Source organism: Ctenopharyngodon idella, chromosome 3 (genome assembly GCF_019924925.1).
Source record: "Ctenopharyngodon idella isolate HZGC_01 chromosome 3, HZGC01, whole genome shotgun sequence".
NCBI lineage: Eukaryota > Metazoa > Chordata > Actinopteri > Cypriniformes > Xenocyprididae > Ctenopharyngodon > Ctenopharyngodon idella.
Window position 1 is genome coordinate 54,076,869 of NC_067222.1, and position 20,871 is coordinate 54,097,739.

General features: G+C 40.3%; 1 protein-coding gene across 3 annotated transcripts in view; it reads left to right on the forward strand.

Annotated features, from left to right (window-relative positions):
* LOC127508738 (NACHT, LRR and PYD domains-containing protein 12-like) overlaps positions 1-20,871 on the forward strand; it is a 68,729-nt gene that overhangs the window by 13,835 nt on the left and 34,023 nt on the right. For 2 of the 3 annotated variants that reach the window (XR_007928900.1, XM_051887057.1), the window contains exons 5-8: positions 3,612-5,394; positions 7,897-8,070; positions 9,791-9,958; positions 10,062-10,232. Coding sequence is in view for 2 of the 3 variants with exons in the window: in XM_051887057.1 (XP_051743017.1) it covers positions 3,612-5,394; positions 7,897-8,070; positions 9,791-9,958; positions 10,062-10,232 (2,296 nt within the window). In the remaining variant the exon portion in view is untranslated. Of the gene's footprint in view, positions 1-3,611; positions 5,395-7,896; positions 8,071-9,790; positions 9,959-10,061; positions 10,233-19,956; positions 20,765-20,871 lie in introns of those variants that run through there. The other variant, XM_051887058.1, reaches the window with a different exon arrangement.

Here is a 20,871-nt window from a genome sequence, read left to right on the forward strand (position 1 = left end):
AGTGGAGTGAGCTCTCAACCTGAGCAGGCAAGGCACGTCCTGGGATTGATACGCCAAGGCGATGGTGTCCACTATCCAGTGGGCCATCCTCTGTTTGGAGACAGCCATTCCCTTCTGCTGGTCTCCGTAACAGATGAAGAGCTGATCTGAGGTCCTAAAGCTTCACTTTCTATCCATGTACAGGCGCAAAGCGTGGACGGGACAGAGCAAAGCCAGGGCTGGGTCTGCCTCCTCAAAGGGCAGCGCTTGCAGGTTCACTACCTGATCTCTAAAGGGAGTCAACTGATTGTAAAGGCTCGAAGGGTGGTCCCTGGAAAGCTGTAAGCACAAGGGACAAGTCCCAAGAGGGTATAGAGGGAGGATGAGGCGGATTCACCTGCGTCTCCTCGCCCCCCTCAAGAACCTGATGATCAGGTAATGTTTCCCCAAAGACTTACCATAAACTGCGTCATGATGTGCAGCAATAGCGGCAACACACACCATAAGAGTGGAGGGAGACAGCCTTCGCTCCAACCCATCCTGTAGGAAGGAAAGCACTGACCCAGTCGAGCAAGTTTGGGGGTTTTCTCAATGAGAAGAACACCACTCGACTAACAGGTGGAGTGTGCCGCGTTTCCACGCCCATCTTGGGACTCGGCCGTGACGCCAGTGCTGAAGCGGCCTCATATGAAGCAATCCGAGTGGCATGACTGTGGCTGCGGATGCCATATTCCCCAGGAGCCTCTGAAAGTGTTTCAGTGGGGCCGCTGTCCTGATCTTGAGAAAACTCAGGCAGTTGAAAACTGAATGGACACGTGAGGCGCGCTGTCCGACTGACCAATTCCATCCCGAGAAAAGAGATCCTGCCCGGGGGCGAGTTTGCTTTTTTCCCAGTTGACCTGAAGACCCAACCGGCTGTGGTGAGCTAACATCAAATACCTGTGTTTGCATAGCTGCTCTTGCAAATGAGCTAGAATGAGCCAGTCGTCGAGATAGTTGAGAATGCGAACGCCACATTCCCTGAGGGGAACATTGGCCGCCTCTGCGACCTTTGTAAAGATGCGGGGCAACAGGGCCAGCTCAAAAGGTAAGACTTTGTACTGATATGCCCGACCCTCAAACGCAAACCATAGAAAGGGTCTGTGTTGAGGAAGAATCGAGACATGAAAGTACGCGTCCTCCAGGTTGATCGCTGCAAACCAATCTTGGGGACGGATGCATTTGAAAATGCGTTTCTGCGTCAACATCTTGAACGGCAGCCTGTGAAGGGACCAATTCAGGACTTGCAGATCCAAGATTGGCCGTAGCCCACCGCCTTTCCTGGGTACAATGAAGTAGGGGCTATAAAAACATGACTTCATATCGGCTGGAGGGACCGGCTCTACTGCGTCCTTCACCAGTAGGACTACAATTTCCGCCTGGAGAACAGGGGCATCGTTTGTAGTAACACAAGTGAAATGAACGCCTCTGAAAACTGGGGGACGTCGGGCGAACTGAATCGTATAGCCGAGTCTGATCGTGCGGATGAGCCAGCGGGACGGGCTGGGAGGCGTTAATCAAGGACAACCCAGGCGGGCGCCCTCGGCGACGAGCAGGCGGAGGGACTGCAGCCGGCAGTGGGGTGGAGGCAGCAGCGGACCGCCGGGGCAAGATATGCTTGATCGCCTGGTTCTGTGCGGCCGAGAACTGCTGGGCGAAGCTCTTGATCACTTCACCGAATAGGCTGACCTGAGATATAGGGGAGTCCAGGAACTGATACTTATCGGTCTCCCTCATATTGGCCAGGTTTAGCCACAGGTGGCGTTCCTGGACCACTAAAGTGGCCATCGCTTGACCAACGGAGTGCATTGTCACTTTAGTCGCCCGGAGGGTGAGGTCAGTGGCAGTGCGCAGCTTCTCCAAGAGCTGCTGGTCAAGACCACCCTGGGGCATTTCCATGAGTGCTTTGGCCTGGTAGACCTGAAGTAACGCCATGGCATGCAAGGCAGAGGTAGCCTGTCCACAGGTTCTGTAAGCCTTTTCCGTTAGGTTGGAGGAGAACTTACAGGCCTTGGGTGGTAAACAGGGGTCACCCCACCAGGTGGCGGACGTCGGAGACAACTGCATCCAGGGTGGTGAAGGTGGCAGAGGGACAAGATCAACTTCTGACAGAAAAAGGTGTCTTCCACGATCTGGTCACCTTCTCATGCACTTTTGGAAAGAATGGTACCGAGGCAGGGTGCTGAGAACCAGTGCGGGCCACCCCGAGAAACCAATCATCCAACCGAGAAGGTTCGGGACACGGTGGAGGATTCCAGGCGAGCCTGACCTTCTCTGCAGCCCGAGAAAGCATAGCGGTTACTTCTGGATCAGGTTTGGGCAATGCTACTCTCCCAGAAGGAGGCAGCGCAGCCGAGTCTTCAACTCCAGATGACTCTTGCTCACCTTCCGATGCCGCAAACAATGTCTGATCCTCAGGGGGTGTGCCAAAAGAAACGTCTGGTCGCTCATGAGAGGGATCAGCGTGATCTTCTTGCAGCACTACTGGCTGCAGTGTGCTGGAGGGATTAGGGGTCCACGGAGATGGTCTTGGCAGAGAAGCCCTAATCGTAATCCTCAGGTCACCCTGCCTACACGCTGAAGTGCCGGTCTCCTGGCATCCGCCAGAAAAGACAGCAGAACGGGGCATAGGGGAGGGGACTCAGCCTTGAGAACCAAGGTACAAGAGTCTTGACTATAACACTGCAATAGTCTTGTTTCCGCAGTGGACACATGAACTATCCACAAAAGCTGACTCAGCATGCTGAATGCCCAGACATGTGATAAAGCGATTGTGACGGTCAGCTGGGGCCAGTAACGCATGGGCAGAATAACATCTTTAAAAAGACGCAGAAAGAAGTCGGGTGCTGAAGAACACAGGGGAACAGCCGCGGTGTGATTGTAGGTTCACCCTGGTCGCCTACAATCAGCACTCACAGAGAAAAACCAGCCCAAATTGCAACTTTCCTTGTCCGGACAATAACAATCAGCTTGCTATTAAAACAGCAGTTGAGAGCTCATAAACCTCGCGGCCACCGCTGTAAAGTGCTGTCACACCAACACCACCAGTGTTTCTCCAACACTGAAGAGATCTCAGCAGGAACGAATAACTGCTCGGCTCTGAAGCGAAAGAGAGAGTGCAGGTGCCCCCGCTTCCGCATTTATACCCGCTCGTGGGGGCGGGTCGTGTGACGCAAAGCTTGCATGCCAACGTGCATTGGCTTGTTTAGTTTACACTCGAAGGCTCTCATGCGATATCCCAATTCGTCGGTTCATTTCTGACGTACAACGAACATGACCGACTGAAAGGGAACTAGAGAATTCACTGCCAGCTGTTCCTCTAACCCTATCCTCTGTACTGAATTTACAGATTAGGCATTAATATAATCAAGTATATATACCTGGATGACAGTTCTGACTTGAATGCTCAAGGGTATTCCCTTCCATGAGTGTAATATATTTATCAAAATGTAGTGAATTAAATGGAAGATCAGAAGATCTGATCAGATCATGTTAATTTGAAAGCTTTGCCATGGTTCTTTTTTTTTTTTTTAATGAAATATGTTTTTGCTTTCCCCTATGTTTTATTTACTTACACTAATCTTTTATAACAGAGGATTTGATTCTGAAAAAAATCTTAGGAACTCACAAAACCAACATGATGAAGAAAGCAGAACGTATTTTTGAGTACAAGAAAGAAAATCAAGCACATCTTAAGGATGTTTACACAGAACTGTTCATCACAGAGGGAGATATGGAAGGTGTCAATCAGGAACGTGAGATTCTGAAGATTGATGATGCTTTCAAGAACAAAAAAAGACAAGACAAACCAATCAAATGCAATGATATATTTACATTATTAAGGGAAAACAATGAGGAAAAGATTGTGCTGACAAAGGGAGTTGCTGGCATTGGAAAAACTGTCTCCGTGCAAAAGTTCATCCTGGACTGGGCACAAGAAAAAGCCAATGAGGATATACACTGTGTGTTCCTGCTTCCATTCCGAGAGATTAACAGCATTAAAGACTGGGAGTTCAATCTCCATGAATTTCTGTTAAAATTTTATCCTGAACTGAAAGACCTGGAGAATTCAAAGTTATATAAGGAATGTAAACTTGCATTTATATTTGATGGACTTGATGAGAGTCGCCTGGATTTGAAGTTTAAAAGTGGAACATTGAACAATGTTGAGGAAAGATCATCTGTAGACGTGCTGTTCACAAGTCTGGTCAAAGGGAAGCTGCTTCCATCAGCTCTCATCTGGGTGACCTCACGACCAGCAGCAGCCAATAGGATCCCTCCTCAGTATGTGGGTTTGTTCACAGAGGTGCGAGGATTCACTGACCAACAGAAGGAGGAGTACTTCAGAAAGAGAATCACAGATGAGACTCAGGCCTCAAGAATCATCGCACACATTAAGACATCTCGTAGTCTCTACATAATGTGCCACATTCCTGTGTTCTGCTGGATTACCGCCACAGTACTTCAAGATATTCTCAAGAACAACACTGAGAACATCAGCACAACACTCACTGAAATGTACATTCACTTCCTGCTGATACAGATGAAAATAAAGAACCAAAAATATGATGAACAAGAAGAAAGACAACGCAAAAAGCTTTTAGTCTCAAACAGAAAAATGATTTTGAAGTTAGCCAAGCTAGCATTTGAACAGCTGAAGAAGGAAAACATTGTGTTTTATGAGGAAGATCTGGAAGAATGTGGTATTGCTTTGAATGTAGACACTGAGTTGACAGGAATTATTGCTGAGATCTTTAAGCAGGAAGATGGACTTCATGAAGAAAAGGTCTTTTGCTTTGTGCATCTGAGTGTTCAAGAGTTTCTCGCTGCAGTATATGTGTTCCTCTGTTACCTGAAGAAGAACATGCAGGAGCTTCAGTTTTTCTTTGAGAAGCCAAACGAAAACATCACATTGCAGGAGCTACTAGAGAAGGCTGTTGATACAGCAATGCAGAGTGAGAGAGGACATCTGGACCTTTTCCTACGGTTTCTGATGGGCATTTCACTGGAATCTAGTCAAAACCTGCTCAAAGGCCTGATCTCACACACTGAAGACACCACAGAGAGCATCACACAAACAACTAAATATATTAAAAAAGTACAAGAATGGTACTCTACCTCAGATGAAGCTTCAGTCAACCTATTCTACTGCTTACTTGAGCTGAAGGATCATTCATTATATGAGGAAATCCAAAGATACCTCAATTCAGATGAACATCCAGGAAGAGAACTCTCATCTTCAATGTGCACAGTGCTGACCTACATACTACTGATGTCAGAGAAGGTGCTGGATGAGTTCGACCCAAAGAGGTTCACGTCATCTCAGATAGACTACAAGAGACTCGTTCCAGCTGTGAGATGCTGCAGAAAAGCCTTGTGAGTAATTTCACTCATCACTGTTTAATTAAAGGATTTAATCTATATTACTAAATGTAAAAATACTGGGTAAGACTTTATAATAACTCATACTATGAATCATTAGTTAAGCATTAGTAAATAGCTAATTCATCATTTAGAAAGCATTGTCCCTACATTAATAGACATGAGTAGGCAGTTTATATGCATATCTATTATACTATTTGGTAACAATTTATAATAACTGCACACTATGAAGCATTAGTAAATAGTCAATTCATCATTTATAAAGCATAAAATAGACATTAATAAGCAGTTTATATATACAGCTATAAATGCTTTATTATTTTTGATTTATAAGCATATCTATAATGTGTTTAATAATTGTATTTTCATACTTTATTAATGATCAATTTATCATTTCTAAATGAAGTATTACATTATTTACAAACCAGTTATTTAGTTGTCAGTGATTCATAAGATCATTTAAGAAGTATAAGTAAATGATTAATAAACTATTTAAACATCAATTTATACATATGATTTACTTACACTAATCTTTTATAACAGAGGATTTGATTCTGAAAAAAATCTTAGGAACTCACAAAACCAACATGATAAAGAAAGCAGAACATATTGTATTGAAGCAGAATTGTATTATTTAGACATATAGTAATAGTTACTCAGTGTGTTAATAAATGCTTAATTAACACATATACCTACAGTAATTCATGATTAATTCAGGTAGTTATAAAACATTTAGAAATGGTCAGTTAACTATTTTTGTGAGCTCATCTAAAGTGAGGACTATTTATGCCTCATAAAGCTTTACAAAGGAGATTTAAAGGCTCAGATATCTTCTGCACTGCTGTTCTCTAATGTTAGTACTGAGGTAGTTTTGACACTAAAATATTTTAATATATTATTATTGTTGTTTTATATATAAAAAAAAAAAAAACTTGTATTTTGGCTTCTGTAATCCAGTGTTCGCACTGGTACATTTTTATTCAGCAATGTTTACACTTAACAGAAATATATTTTCAGATTGCAAAGGCTTAGTTTCATTTTACTGCAGTTATGTTTTCTGGAGATGTACAGGAATTGTTATTTTCTGTGACATTGCAGAGGTTTATTTTTAATTTTATATAAAGTTACCCGTCGTAAAGTTTCATTTTTTGCTTGAAATCAATATTTCTATGTTCTGTATCCTTTAAATCTCTTTTATAAAAGCTTTATGAGGCATAACTAGTCCTCACTTTAGATAAGCTCACAAAAATAGTTAACTGACAACTAATAAATGTTTATAACTACCTGAATTGAATATAAATTACAGTAGGAATATGTGTTAATAAAGCATTCATTAACACACTGAATAGCTATTACTATATGTCTAAAGAATAAGATGCATAAATGTACATTTAAATAGTTTGTTAATCATTTACTTACACTTTATAAATGATCTTATGAACCACTGACAATTCCTAAATAACTGGTTTGTAAATAATGTAATACTTCATTTAGAAATTATAAATTGATTATTAATAAAGTATGAAAATACAATTATTAAACACATTATAGATATTCCTATAAATCAAGAACAAAGCATTTACAGCTGTATTTATAAACAGCTTAATAATGTCTATTAATGCTTTATAAATGATGAACTTACATCCAACTACTCTCATCTCACTTACTTTTCTTTCTTTTACTTAGTTTCCTTTCTTTTTCCGTGAGAGTTTCGTAAAGTTTTTCGTAAAGCAAAGTTTTGCCGCAAAGTTTAATCAACGACTCTACAGTCTTTGCCTGGTTCTAACTTCAGCCACGAGGGAGACTCCACTCATCCGCCAACACACCCTTGTTCTTGGCTTCCCAAGAAAACGTCAATCCAGTCAATCCAATCCTTTGGATTCACTCTTGTGAATGTGACTCTTTCAAAATTCCCTATAAATTAATTATTTATTCCCTTTGAGCTAAATTGATCTTGTATCCCTTACACTACACTCAAGAAAAGTAGATTTTTGTTTATGCTGTCAATTATAGTTCTTAGAAAGAAAATTGGATTTGGCACACTAACAACAACAACAAAACGGAAATCAGAAAATTGCAATCGGTGCATCTCTACTGATGACAATGTTTTATAACTACCTGAATTAATCATGAATTACAATATTTAAATAGCTTAGTGATCATTTAATTACACTTTCTAAATAATCTTATGAACAACTGACAACTAAATAACTGGTTTGTAAATAATGTAATACTTAATTTGGAAATGATCTAAAATCTCTGAAAGCTTTTATAGCTGTATTATAAACTGATTACTAATGTCTATTAATGCTTTATAAATGACAAATTGACTATTTACTAATGCTTAACTAATGATTCGTAGCATGCAGTTATTATAAAGTGTTACCAAATACTGTTGAAATATCTGGCTGTCCTAATTATGATTGGTACAATGTATTACTTCAGAAAAACTAAAAACATCAGAAAATAATCTGGGTAGATGTTTTGTTTTGGCAGACTTGACAGCTGTGGTCTTGATGAAACATGCTGTGAAACTATATCTTCAGTTATACAATCACCAAACTCCCATCTGAGAGAGCTGGACCTAAGCAGCAATCAGCTGAAGCATTCAGGAGTGAAGCTGCTTTCTGATGGACTGAAGAGTTCACACTGTCAACTGAACATACTGAGGTTTGACATTCACATTTACTCATTTACTAATTTTCTGTGTTAAAAATATGTGGATGATTAGCTGTTTCATAACTATGACTAGCAGATATTTTTTCCTGTCTATACTGTAGAATGAATGTATCAGTGGTGTTTGATGCACAGAAAGACGCCTCTCTCAGACACCATGCAATCCCCAATTCAGTTCTCTTTAGCAGCATATTGCGCTTGAACAGTTGGATACCAACAGAATAATTTCAAAATATCTGTCTTGAAGAACATTCATGTAAACATAGTCAGTTATGTCTTAAGTCAGGAGTGGGGAACATTATAATAATAATAAGTTTATATAGCACTTTTCCAGGGCTCAAGGATGCTTCACAATGTACATTTAACAAGGAAGAGATAATACAAGTAGACAATAATGAAAAACAATAGTTTTAAGATACAGTAAAGGAACATTATATGGACAGGGAAGCATACAGAAGAATAGAATCAAGCACAATAAAATACAAAACAGGACTTTAGAGACATAACATAACATTCAGAGAACTATTAGTTAACTAAGCAGAGCAATCAATCCATCAAATCAGAGGTATAACATTCAGAAAACAAGTGAGTTTTGAGTAATGATTTTAATTCAGAGATATTATTAACACAACAGAGTGAGCGGGGGAGAGAATTCCAGAGTTTGGGCACGATAACACTGAATGATCTGCCCCCCATTGAAGAGAGGCGATGCAGAGGGACAACATGAAGGCTATATGAAGATAGTTAAGACCATGACGTTGTAAAATCTGACTAAGTGGTATTACGTAAATTATGAAAAATAAAGGCCCGAGAACGGATCCCTGGGAAACACCTCGCTTCAGTTTCAGTACTATGGAGGGGGCGAAAACCAGATTGAAAGGGATCAAAGAGATTATTTTCAACTAGAAAAGACTGGAGTTGGGAGGAAACAGTTCTTTCCAGTAATTTAGCTATGAAGGGTAAATTTAAAATAGGACGGTAATTAGATAGAACTGAGGGGTCGAGGTTGGGTTTCTTGAGAACAGGGATAACTGCGGCAGTTTTGAGTGATCCTGGAGGGCCATTGCCCTGCAGAGTTTAGCTCCAACCCTATAAAAACACTCACCTGCCTGTTAACTTTAGTAATCCTGAAGACCTTGATTAGCTTCAGGTGTGTTTAATTAGGGTTGGAGCTAAACTCTGCAGGACAATGGCTCTCCAGGATCAACGTTACCCACCTCTGTCTTAAGTGAATGCAAAGAGTTGGGGGGAGGAATCTAATGTGTAATTATAATGATGGTGAAAAAATAACAAAACCAAAATAACAAAAATTTAATCTGTCAAATCCTCTGCATGCTGGCTCCAAGGATCATATTAGTCCCATTTCTTGCCTCATTTTAGAAGTACAAATTCAGTGTCTTGATAACTTGAGAACTCATGTGACTGGATTATGGAGTCAGTGAGTTGAACTGAATCAGCTGAATTCATGTATGATTTGCAGAGTTGAGCACAAATGCACAGTTGAGTTAATAACTTAAATCTCAGGATTTGACCCTGAGGCATTTTTTGGACTTTGGAGATGTTTTGACATGCCCTGACATTTTATTTCAGTTCCTTATAACATTTTAATGGCTAAAGTGTCGTTACACTGTATTCAGCACAAACATGCAGTCCAGATTTTAAACCTTTCCTGATAAACACATTGATGTCACTGTTTGTTTTGTTCTCTACATAGGCTATGTGGGTGTAATCTCACTGGTAAGTCCTGTGAAAGTTTGTCTTCAACTCTACAATCCTCAAACTCTGTCCTGAGAGAGCTGGACCTGAGTAACAATGACCTGCAGGATTCTGGAGTGAAGCTTCTTTCTGATGGACTGAAGAGCTGTAAACTGGAGATACTGAGGTTTGAGTTTCAGATACTTTCAATATTTTTTTATTGAGTTAATTACTAAAAACCACACTGCTGAATTTATTCTATATGCAATTACTGTCTTTTACTTGTTCAGGTTTTCCATATGTAATCTCACTGCTCAGTCTTGTGAGAGTTTGTCATCAGTTTTACAATCCTCAAACTCTGTCCTGAGAGAGCTGGACCTGAGTAACAATGACCTGCAGGATTCTGGAGTGAAGCTTCTTTCTGATGGACTGAAGAGAAACTGTAAACTGGAGATTCTAAGGTAAATGGTTTTCCTGAAAATAAATAACAAAATGCTAGCACAATACGGACTCCCTGAAAAGACAGTCCCTGAAGATGAAAAGATGATGACATGTTCTCTAGGCACTCCTTATATACTTCCTGATTGCGCCAATAGGATTGCCATGATTTGATAAGAGTTTCAGACACCGGTTCACATGGAGGCGTTCCCCAATAGCGTTTCGACGCAGTAGTTCGAAAGGGAACTAAAATTTAAAAAAATAGATAAAAAATAAAAATAAAGAATGTGATGAGCAGGGCGGGCGAGAGCCGTGAGGGAACGGCGTGAGGCCAGTGATGCGAGTGATAATGAGTGTCAGCTGCGCGTTGCACCCGTCTCGAATCTCTCATGGAGGAGCTCCGGAAGCATAAAAGGGGGAGCGACAACAGTGAAGGACGAGAGAGGACCAGGCCTGGACTTTATTTTATGTTTTGTTATGTCTGTATGGCCGGCAGTTGTCCGTGAGGACAGTATTATATTTAATATAACAAATATAATAGCCTATATGAAATGCCATAGTAACATGAATGTTCAGACGCTTTGCATCACAGAAATATGTTATATTTTAAAGTATATTAAAATAGAAAACCATTATTTTAAATTGTAATAATATTCACAGTATTGCTGTTTTTTCTGTATGTTTAATATACAGCATGATGAGCATGAGACTTCTTTTAAAAACATTATAATAGTAATGCATCCAATCTTTTGACTGGTACTGTAATTTAAACTATAATAGGCCTATACAAAATTTTCTTCACATGATGTGCAATAATACGTTCATGCAAGAGATCACAAAAATCATGTTTTTTTTTGTCAAGAGTGGACATTATATCAACGTTAATAGTGTTAACAGCATGATTACAGAAGGTTTTTTCACATTGCCTACCTGATTGAAAGGGCTCATTATGCAGGTCATTATGCAGGTCTTTGTCTTCTCAGGTTTGAATCACAGCATTATTCATGAAGGTTCACGCCTCCATGCATACTGTGTTTCTTGACAAAATGTGTCTTACAAAATTTAAATCAATATATTGTTTTATATGAACGAGTAGGCAGGATAAGTTTTACATAATTTTGAAGCAAAAACTCTAGACTACAACCTCCAATACCTAGAAATCTTGTGAACACATATTTTGTTTTTATTTGGTGGCCTTATTTCAGTAACTTAAGTTTTTTTGTTTTTTCAATAACCACGCATAAATGTTATTCTTTCAAAAATATAAACATGTACATACATGCTTCTCACATATTATGGTAGCCTACTTCGTGCTGAATACAGTGTAATGACACCTTTTCCATTAATATGTTTATGAAAACTGAACAAAGCACAAATGTCAGGGCATCCTCTGGGATCTGAGGATTTTTGAGGCCCTGGAGAAGTTTTGACATGCCCTGACATTTATGCTTTTTTCAGTTGTTTATAAACATATTATTGGCAAAAGTGTCATTCCAGTGTATTCAGCACGAACTAGGCTACCATAATATGTGAGCAACATGTATGTATATGTTTGTATTTTTGAGAGAATAACGTTTATGCATGGTTGTTGAAAAAACAAAAAATTTAAGACACTGAAATAAGGCCACAAAACATACTAAATATGTGTCCACAAGACTTCTGGGTATTGGAGACTGTAGACTAGAGTTTTTGCTTCAAAATGATGTAAAAATTGTCCTGCCTGCTCGTCCATATAAAACAACATTGATTTAAATTTTGTAAGACACTTTTTGTTTACAAAGACAGTATGCGTGGAGGCGTGAATAATCCTGAATAATGCTGTGATTCACATATGAGAAAACAAAGACCCATATAATGAAGGCCCTTAATGAGCCTTTTAATCAGTAGGCTATGTGAGAGAAAACTAAAGAATCAAATTACAAAGTAGTTTTGTTTTTTTGTAGTTTATTTAGAATATAGTTAACAATATAAATGAGACACATTTTTAATAAATGAGAGCACATTTTGAGTATACAATTTTACCTGGAAATAAATTCTGTTCAAAGATATAAGTGAACATCACTTATCTGGCATTCTAAGGTTTTTGGTGTTTCTATGCACCTTTCCTGCTTCCAGTCAGTGATCTCACCATTATATTCATTCAGAATGTCCAGTGTGGGCCAATATCTGGTCACTATGATTCTCAAATCTGTGAGATAAAAGAAATAACCTCTGTGAGCATGTGGATAACTAATGATATCAACTACTGTATTAATGTTAATATAATGTCCACTCTTAACAGAAAACAAGATTTTTGTGACCTCATGCATGCATGTATTATTGCACATCATGTGAAGGAAATTTTGTATAGGCCTATTATATTTTAAATTACAAAAGATAGGTGTCACTAACTTGGCCTCTGTGGCTCCCTCCGATCGCCACCAGAGGACTCCCTCACCTGAGTATTAACCATTCTTGGACTGCATTTCCCATAACCCCGTACCTGGGTTGATTACACACACACCTGACTCCCATAACCCGGACTGTTTAAGCCGACGCACACATTGTGAAGTCTTGTTTTGCTCTGGCTAACACTACTGAGCATTTTTCCTTGGTTCCTATATTCTTGTGTATGACCTTGGACTGCTTATCCTCATCGTGTTTGTTTGCTGCCTGCCCTATTGATACCTTGCCTGTTTACTGGATTACTCTGCCTTGTCTGCTGCCTGCCCTGACCCTTTGCCTGTCCCTGTTTACGATATATCTCTGCCTTGGACATTGTTATTGGTGGTGTTTGACCCTTGCCTGTATGACTACGATTATATTAATAAAACTGCACATGGATCCCATCGAGTCTGCCGCCTCGTTACAATAGGACACATTACTATTTTTAATGTTTTTGAAAGAAGTCTCATGCTCATCAAGCCTGCATTTATTTTATCAACAATACAGAAAAAACAGCAATACTGTGAAATATTATTACAATTTAAAATAATGGTTTTCTATTTGAATATACTTTAAAAAATATAATTATAAGAAACATATACAAACCCGATTCCAAAAAAGTTGGGACACTGTACAAATTGTGAATAAAAAAGGAATGCAATGATGTGGAAGTTTCAATATTTTATTCAGAATACAACATAGATGACATATCAAATGTTTAAACTGAGAAAATGTATTATTTTAAGGGAAAAATAAGTTGATTTTAAATTTCATGGCATCAACACATGTCAAAAAAGTTGGGACAAGGCTATGTTTACCACTGTGTGGCATCCCCTCTTCTTTTTATAACAGTCTGCAAACGTCTGGGGACTGAGGAGACAAGTTGCTCAAGTTTAGGAATAGGAATGTTGTCCCATTCTTGTCTAATACAGGCTTCTAGTTGCTCAGCTGTCTTAGGTCTTCTTTGTTGCATCTTCCTCTTTATGATGCGCCAAATGTTTTCTATGGGTGAAAGATCTGGACTGCAGGCTGGCCATTTCAGTACCCGGATCCTTCTTCTACGCAGCCATGATGTTGTAATTGATGCAGTATGTGGTCTGGCATTGTCATGTTGGAAAATGCAAGGTCTTCCCTGAAAGAGACGACGTCTGGATGGGAGCATATGTTGTTCTAGAACTTGGATATACCTTTCAGCATTGATGGTCCCTTCCCAGATGTGTAAGCTGCCCATGCCACACGCACTCATGCAACCCCATACCATCAGAGATGCAGGCTTCTGAACTGAGCGCTGATAACAACTTGGGTTGTCCTTGTCCTCTTTAGTCCGGATGACATGGCGTCCCAGTTTTCCAAAAAGAACTTCAAATTTTGATTCGCCTGACCACAGAACAGTTTTCCACTTTGCCACAGTCCATTTTAAATGAGCCTTGGCCCAGAGAAAACGCCTGCGCTTCTGGATCATGTTTAGATATGGCTTCTTTTTTGACCTATAGAGTTTTAGCCGGCAACGGCGAATGGCACGGTGGATTGTGTTCACCGACAGTGTTTTCTGGAAGTATTCCTGAGCCCATGTTGTGATTTCCATTACAGTAGCATTCCTGTATGTGATGCAGTGCCGTCTAAGGGCCCGAAGATCACGGGCATCCAGTATGGTTTTCCGGCCTTGACCCTTACGCACAGAGATTGTTCCAGATTCTCTGAATCTTTGGATGATATTATGCACTGTAGATGATGATAACTTCAAACTCTTTGCAATTTTTCTCTGAGAAACTCCTTTCTGATATTGCTCCACTATTTTTCGCCGCAGCATTGGGGGAATTGGTGATCCTCTGCCCATCTTGACTTCTGAGAGACACTGCCACTCTGAGAGGCTCTTTTTATACCCAATCATGTTGCCAGTTGACCTAATAAGTTGCAAATTGGTCCTCCAGCTGTTCCTTATATGTACATTTTAACTTTTCCGGCCTCTTATTGCTACCTGTCCTAACTTTTTGGAATGTGTAGCTCTCATGAAATCCAAAATGAGCCAATATTTGGCATGACATTTCAAAATGTCTCACTTTCAACATTTGATATGTTATCTATATTCTATTGTGAATAAAAAATATAAGTTTATGAGATTTGTAAATTATTGCATTCCTTTTTTATTCACAATTTGTACAGTGTCCCAACTTTTTTGGAATCGGGTTTGTAATTATATAATATATAATATAAAACATAATTTATTTCTGTAACGCAAAGCTTTCATCATTCATTGCGAACAAAAGCTTTATTGATGTGGCACTATATAGACTATTTTACAGTAAACTTTTCATAATCTGTCCAAAACAGGCCAAAGAAATATTGTGTAAACATTCATATTGCTGTGACATTTTATGTATCTTATTTCTTATATTGTAGAGTGTATAAATGTTAATGTGCAGTTTAATACATTGCTAACACATTTTATTTCAGTATTTATTACATATTTCAGTCGATTTCACTCATCTCAGTATAGCAATAATTTTTGGGAAAAGCCAATAAGTCATGTTTACTAATGTAAGTTGTATGTGTAGTAGCTAAACGAAACCACACGTCTGCCCAAATCATTCACACAGAGACACACAGAACATGCAGGATTCATATTTAAACAGTCTTTTTGCAGCTTAACATTGACAGACGCTAGTCTGTATCATGATAAAAATAAAGAATTTATGAAAAAACTTGAAATGGAATTGAAACCAAGTCATGCTCTTCCTCTGAGGTAAATCCTTTTAGAATTGTTCCTCACTGCATCTCAAAACGATGAAAAGTACATGAATATGACTAAGCTTGATACATTTTTTGAGCTGATGCGGGCGTTCACTCTCTGTTGCATTGATTGCCTCAGAATTTGCGTTTGAATAGCGCGCACAGTCTGTGGGCATGGCCGCATTAGTGATAATGAGCTGACTCGCGAATAACTGACATCTCTCTATTTTCAAACAGATTACATAAACAGAGAATATTTATTTTTAATTTCACTTATATGATTTAAAACCTGACATTTCAACATTTCTTTGGACATATGTCTCATGTTTGTGTGATATGTGTTCATTAAAGTTAAAGTTCATTTTCTGAGGGAGTAACAGAATGGACTTCATTCAGATAGAGATTACAGGTCGCGCATCATGACAATTTTCTTTATTTTGCAAAAAGCAATGATTTGGAGAGAGTTCGGGAGGCTCAGGTAGACCTGTTTGCCTCTCCAGAAACCTCTACTGCCAGCTGTTTTACTCCCTATCCGAGGGGACACGCGCTGGCACGCAGCTGGCCCTGGGGCCTTCGCAAACATGCGTTCCCCCAATGAGCCTACTTGCACAGACCCTGTGCAAGGTTAGGGAGGACGAGGAGCAGGTCTTGTTAGTTGCACCCTATTGGCCCAACCGGACCTGGTTCACAGAACTTATGCTCCTCCCAACAGCCCCTTCCTGGCGCATTCCTCTGAGGAAGGACCTTCTTCTCGGAGACAGGGCACTCTTTGGCACCCGCGTCCAGACCTCTGGAAACTCCACGTCTGGTCTCTGCACGGGCGGAGGTTCTAGGTGACTGACCCCCCGAGGTACTTAATACCATCACTTCAGCTCGTGCACAGTCTACGAGACGTGCTTACGCCTTGAAGTAGAAAATGTTCGATCAGAGTTGTGCTTTCCTTCTTGCAGCGGGGTTTGGAGCGTAGGCTGTTTCCCTCCACCCTCAAAGTTCATGCTGCCGCAATATCTGCATATCACAACCACATAGATGGCAAGTCAATTGGTAAGCACGACTGGGTCGTCAGGCTCCTTAGGGGGGAAAGATGGTTAAATCCTCCTCAACCTCCCTCCATACCCTCTTGGGACCTTGCTCTGGTGCTTTGAGCACTCCAGAATGCTTCCCTTGAGCCCTTGCAGTCAGCAGACTTAAAGATTCTGTCTATGAAGACTTTGCTGCTGGTTGCATTGGTCTCCATCAAGAGGGTAGGGGACCTGCAGGCATTTTCGGTCCACGTAGTACTGAGACCCCGGCCTGGCTATTTGCCCAAGGTTCCTACCACTCCCTTAAGGGACAAGGTAGTGAGCCTGCAAGTGCTGCCCTCGGAGGAGGCAGACCCAGCCCTGGCTTGCTCGGTCAAGTCTGTGCCTTGTGACTATACATAGACAGAACTCAAAGCCTCAGGACATCAGACCAGCTCTTTGTCTGTTACGGAGGCCAGCAGAAGGGAAATACTGTCTCCAAGCAGGGGATGACCCACTGGATAGTGGATGGCATCACCTTGGCTTAACAAGCACAAGGTGTGCCCTGCCCACTCAAGTTGCATGCTCATTCTACGAGAGGTGTTGCATCCTCCTGGGCGCTGGCTTGTGGCACCTCGCTGACAGATATTGTAGAGCTGCGGGCTGGGCGACACCTAACACGGTCGCTAGATTCTATGGCCTTCTTGTTGAGCCGCTCTCCTCCTTTGTTCTCACCTCAACCGGTCAGAGACACGGAGAGGCCCCGGCTTAGTGTCGGCTTGCTGCGCTTACATGTGCTTATTGCTCCACAGAGTCCCTACAAGACAGACTCTGTTGAATCCTCCAATTACCCTTCGGTCACCAGATGTGGCGGAGCATCTGGCACCAGGCATATACTCCGTTACATCCTTGAGAACCGGATTTAGGCTGGGTACCATATGTGTGACCCTACGGGGATCCCATAGTGTAGTTCCACGGTTGCTCCTAAACGAAGCCCGTATTTTTCCCTTTGGGAGAACCCACCCCTTATCAGGTTGGAGTCACCCCAGTAACTTCCAAATGTAGTACAGCCCTACAAGGTTAGTCCATATGTACATCTCCACATAACTCCTTCAGGGAAGGATGTGGCTTCCGCAGTGTTCCTTTCCCAGTGAAGGGGTACACTTTCCCAGTGTTGTCCAATAGTCTCACTGAATGGGTTAAGCGGAGCAGCAGTGATCGACACTCTCTGTGTTAGCCCTGTCCAACCGTCCTTTAGGCAAGTGGTGCAGGAGGCTAGCACAGAGCACTGGAAGGGGGCAGCACCTGTGTCGCTTTGGTAAGGATTCCTATTCGTTGGTCTATCCGATGTACGTCGAAAGTGACCGACTAAATGGGAACGTCTCTGTTTCAAAGGTAACCCTTGTTCCCTAAAGGAGGGAACGGAGACGTACGCCCCGTCGCTACAGTCGCTGTACCCCGCTGCGTGGGGTACCTAAAGATGCAATGCACCTGCTGCTCATTATATACCCGTGCAAAGCAGGGCAGAGCAGCTGCTGCAAATAATTGCATGCCAAAATACATTGGCTCGTTTTAGTTACACTCTAAGTAGAAAAAAAATGCCTCTCTAGCGAGATTCCTATTCGTCGGTCTGTCCGACATACGTCTCCGTTCCCTCCTTCAGGGAACGAGGGTTACCTTTGTAACCAAGACGTTTTTTTATATGTCAGAAATGACAAGGAGGCAGCTTCACGCAAAACAAAGTCAGTGGAGAGGGTTGATTGTTTCCCTCCCCGGTGGGCATGGTTTTCAGATTATAATGTCTGTCTGTAGGAAAATCTGTAGGAAATACAGTTTTAAAAAAAAAAGGTGTAATTATTTATATTTCTAGCAGAGGCCCATAGAGATCTATTCATTTTTCCTGGATGTGGCTAACTGCTCTTATAACAGCTTATATATTTTGTGAATATATACATTTAAACATTGTAAAATACATTAAATCAGTATTTTTTTCAAAGTTTAGAATTTTTTATTTGTTGTCCAAATGTATGAAATTGTTTATTTTAGAATGAGAAATTAATTTGAAAAAAGTCAATAAAAAAACAGCAATAAGCAGATATGAATGGGAGTAAAAAGTCTTTGTGTGTGTATGTGTGTGAGAGAGAGAGAGATCGATCATGTTCGTTTCACATTGCATTTGTGCTTTAGTACCTTCATTTATCTGTGGACATTTCCAGATTTATGCTGGATTTGTTTTTGGGGTTTTTTGTTTGTTTGTTTGTTTTTTGACACATGATAAATAAAAAACTAAAAAACTATCGCTTATTTGTTTTCAATGTGGGGTCATATTAACCCCCAAACAGCATGAGTGATTTTAGTTTCTTTTCTTTTTTTTATGCAATTGAGATGAAGGGAACCATGTTTTTTTAACTAAAGAAAAGTTGATTGGGGGTCATATTAACCCCAAACATCATAAGATGGTTAAGAAAAGATGTGATTGCAATACTGATAAGATTAGATGTTCCCAATCTGTAAAGGCACTTCACTTTGAATAGATGTTTCACACTGACACATGTAGTGATCAGCAGGCAGACATGAGGGCAGACACCCCCATTACATCAATAGTCCCCTTTCATCTGCCATAATGAAAAGCACAGGACCCCAAAACTCACACCTACAAGAGACGCAAACAAGGAATTAGATAGGCTAGCAGATAAGCCTGCAAAGACAATCACTCTGGCAATTTGTGCAAAGGAAGAATGATGGCATTAGCATGTCATTGAGCAGGATAATCCTATCACCATTGACCCCATTGTTCACCCCAGTACCTCAGTCCTAGGACCTGAGGTGTGAACTGACTCACCAGACAGGATTTGCCGTTTGGCTTGAAGCAACAAAAGAAGAGTTTTCTATATAAAAATAGACACACAATGGACAAAATGGAGCAAATCTTCTCCATTTCTATTATCAGAACTATATATACTTAATGAGTGTTTTGGTGTACCTGCAAAATATACAAACTTGCCTATTAAGGTATAAATGAATGCACAGGTAGTTCAACATAACCCAATGATGTTTGGACTTTATGTTTTCAGCACAATGCCTAGGTTAATCTAAAATTGGTTTGGAAAGTGAATTATGCATGGGAAGGGATACCTTAAAGGGATAGTTTACCCAAAAATGAAAATTCTATCATCATTATCATCAAAATCTGTATAATTTCCTTTGTTCTGTAGAACACAAAGGAAGATATTTTCAAGAATGTGTTAAACTGAACAGTTTTGGGGCACCATTGACTTCCATAGTAGTTTTTTTTTTCCTACTGTGGAAGTCAATGGTGCCCCAAAGTGGCCTGGTTGCAAACTTTCTTCAAAGTATCTTCATATGTGTTCAACAGAACAAAGAAATTTATACAGATTTGGAACAACTTGAGGGTGAGTAAATGATGATAGAATTTTCATTTTTGGGTACACTATCCCTTTAAGGACATTGTTCTAAACATGAACTTTAAGCTATTTAAATGAACCTCATGCAATCGACAGATTAAAAGGCTTTTCTCTGAGACAGAGAATTGTTCCAGTTGGGTTGCTGCAGTTTTCCGTTCTGGTTCCAGGCTCCAGTTCCTGTTCCAGTCCCGGTTCAAGGTTCCAGTCCCAAGATGTGCTAAGTCCAACTCCACAGAGTTGTGAAGTTGCTCTCTCAAGACTTTGAAGCTCTAAAGAGAGAAACAAGGAAGTTCTGCAAGAAGTGAATTTGAGCAGTTGGAAATATCTTCTGCATCAACTTCAAAATCCTCTCATCAGAGATCCTCCAGATCTGTGTATTCCAGACTGCCCGGATCTGCACTGACTTCAGAATCTAAATATCCTTCCGTCTGCATGTTCCAGAGATTAAGGATTGTCTGCACAGACATCAGAACCTTCAAGGCTTCTTCTTCTGCGTGTTCCAGGAAAAAGACATTCTCTGTGCTGCAGGAGTTCAACGTTCACAAGTAATTTGTGTCCAAGGCTGTGAAACGGATTGCAACTCCTTTCTTCCCACTGCAACGCTGCTCAGCTCAACAAGTGGAAGACATCACCTTCGGATTCAGCACGACCAGGCAGACATTAATATCACTTACCAAACCTCTTTCTAGAGACCTTGGCATTAGTGTATATTGTCAGTATATGATTATCTAATTTGCATTAGATCTTGCATAGCTGATATCAGTTAATAACAAATAATCTCTCGGTTTATTTGTTGAATTCAGAATAAGGTTTACCTTATTTCTTCTAGAGAAACTACAGTTTATCTTTCCATAAGTTTAACTTGTAACTGCCATAGTAACATTCTACTCATTCACTTTCATTTTATGAATCTTTTTGCACTAATTAATTAATTATTCTTGTCTATCCTTTTGTTAATAAAATCCATTTATTACACTTGTGTCTTCCTTGTGTTGATAATACAGTAAGAGGCTCTACAAGTTAACGATATCTCATAAATCCTTAAGATTGGTCAGATGATAGACTTTCTCCAATTTATATAA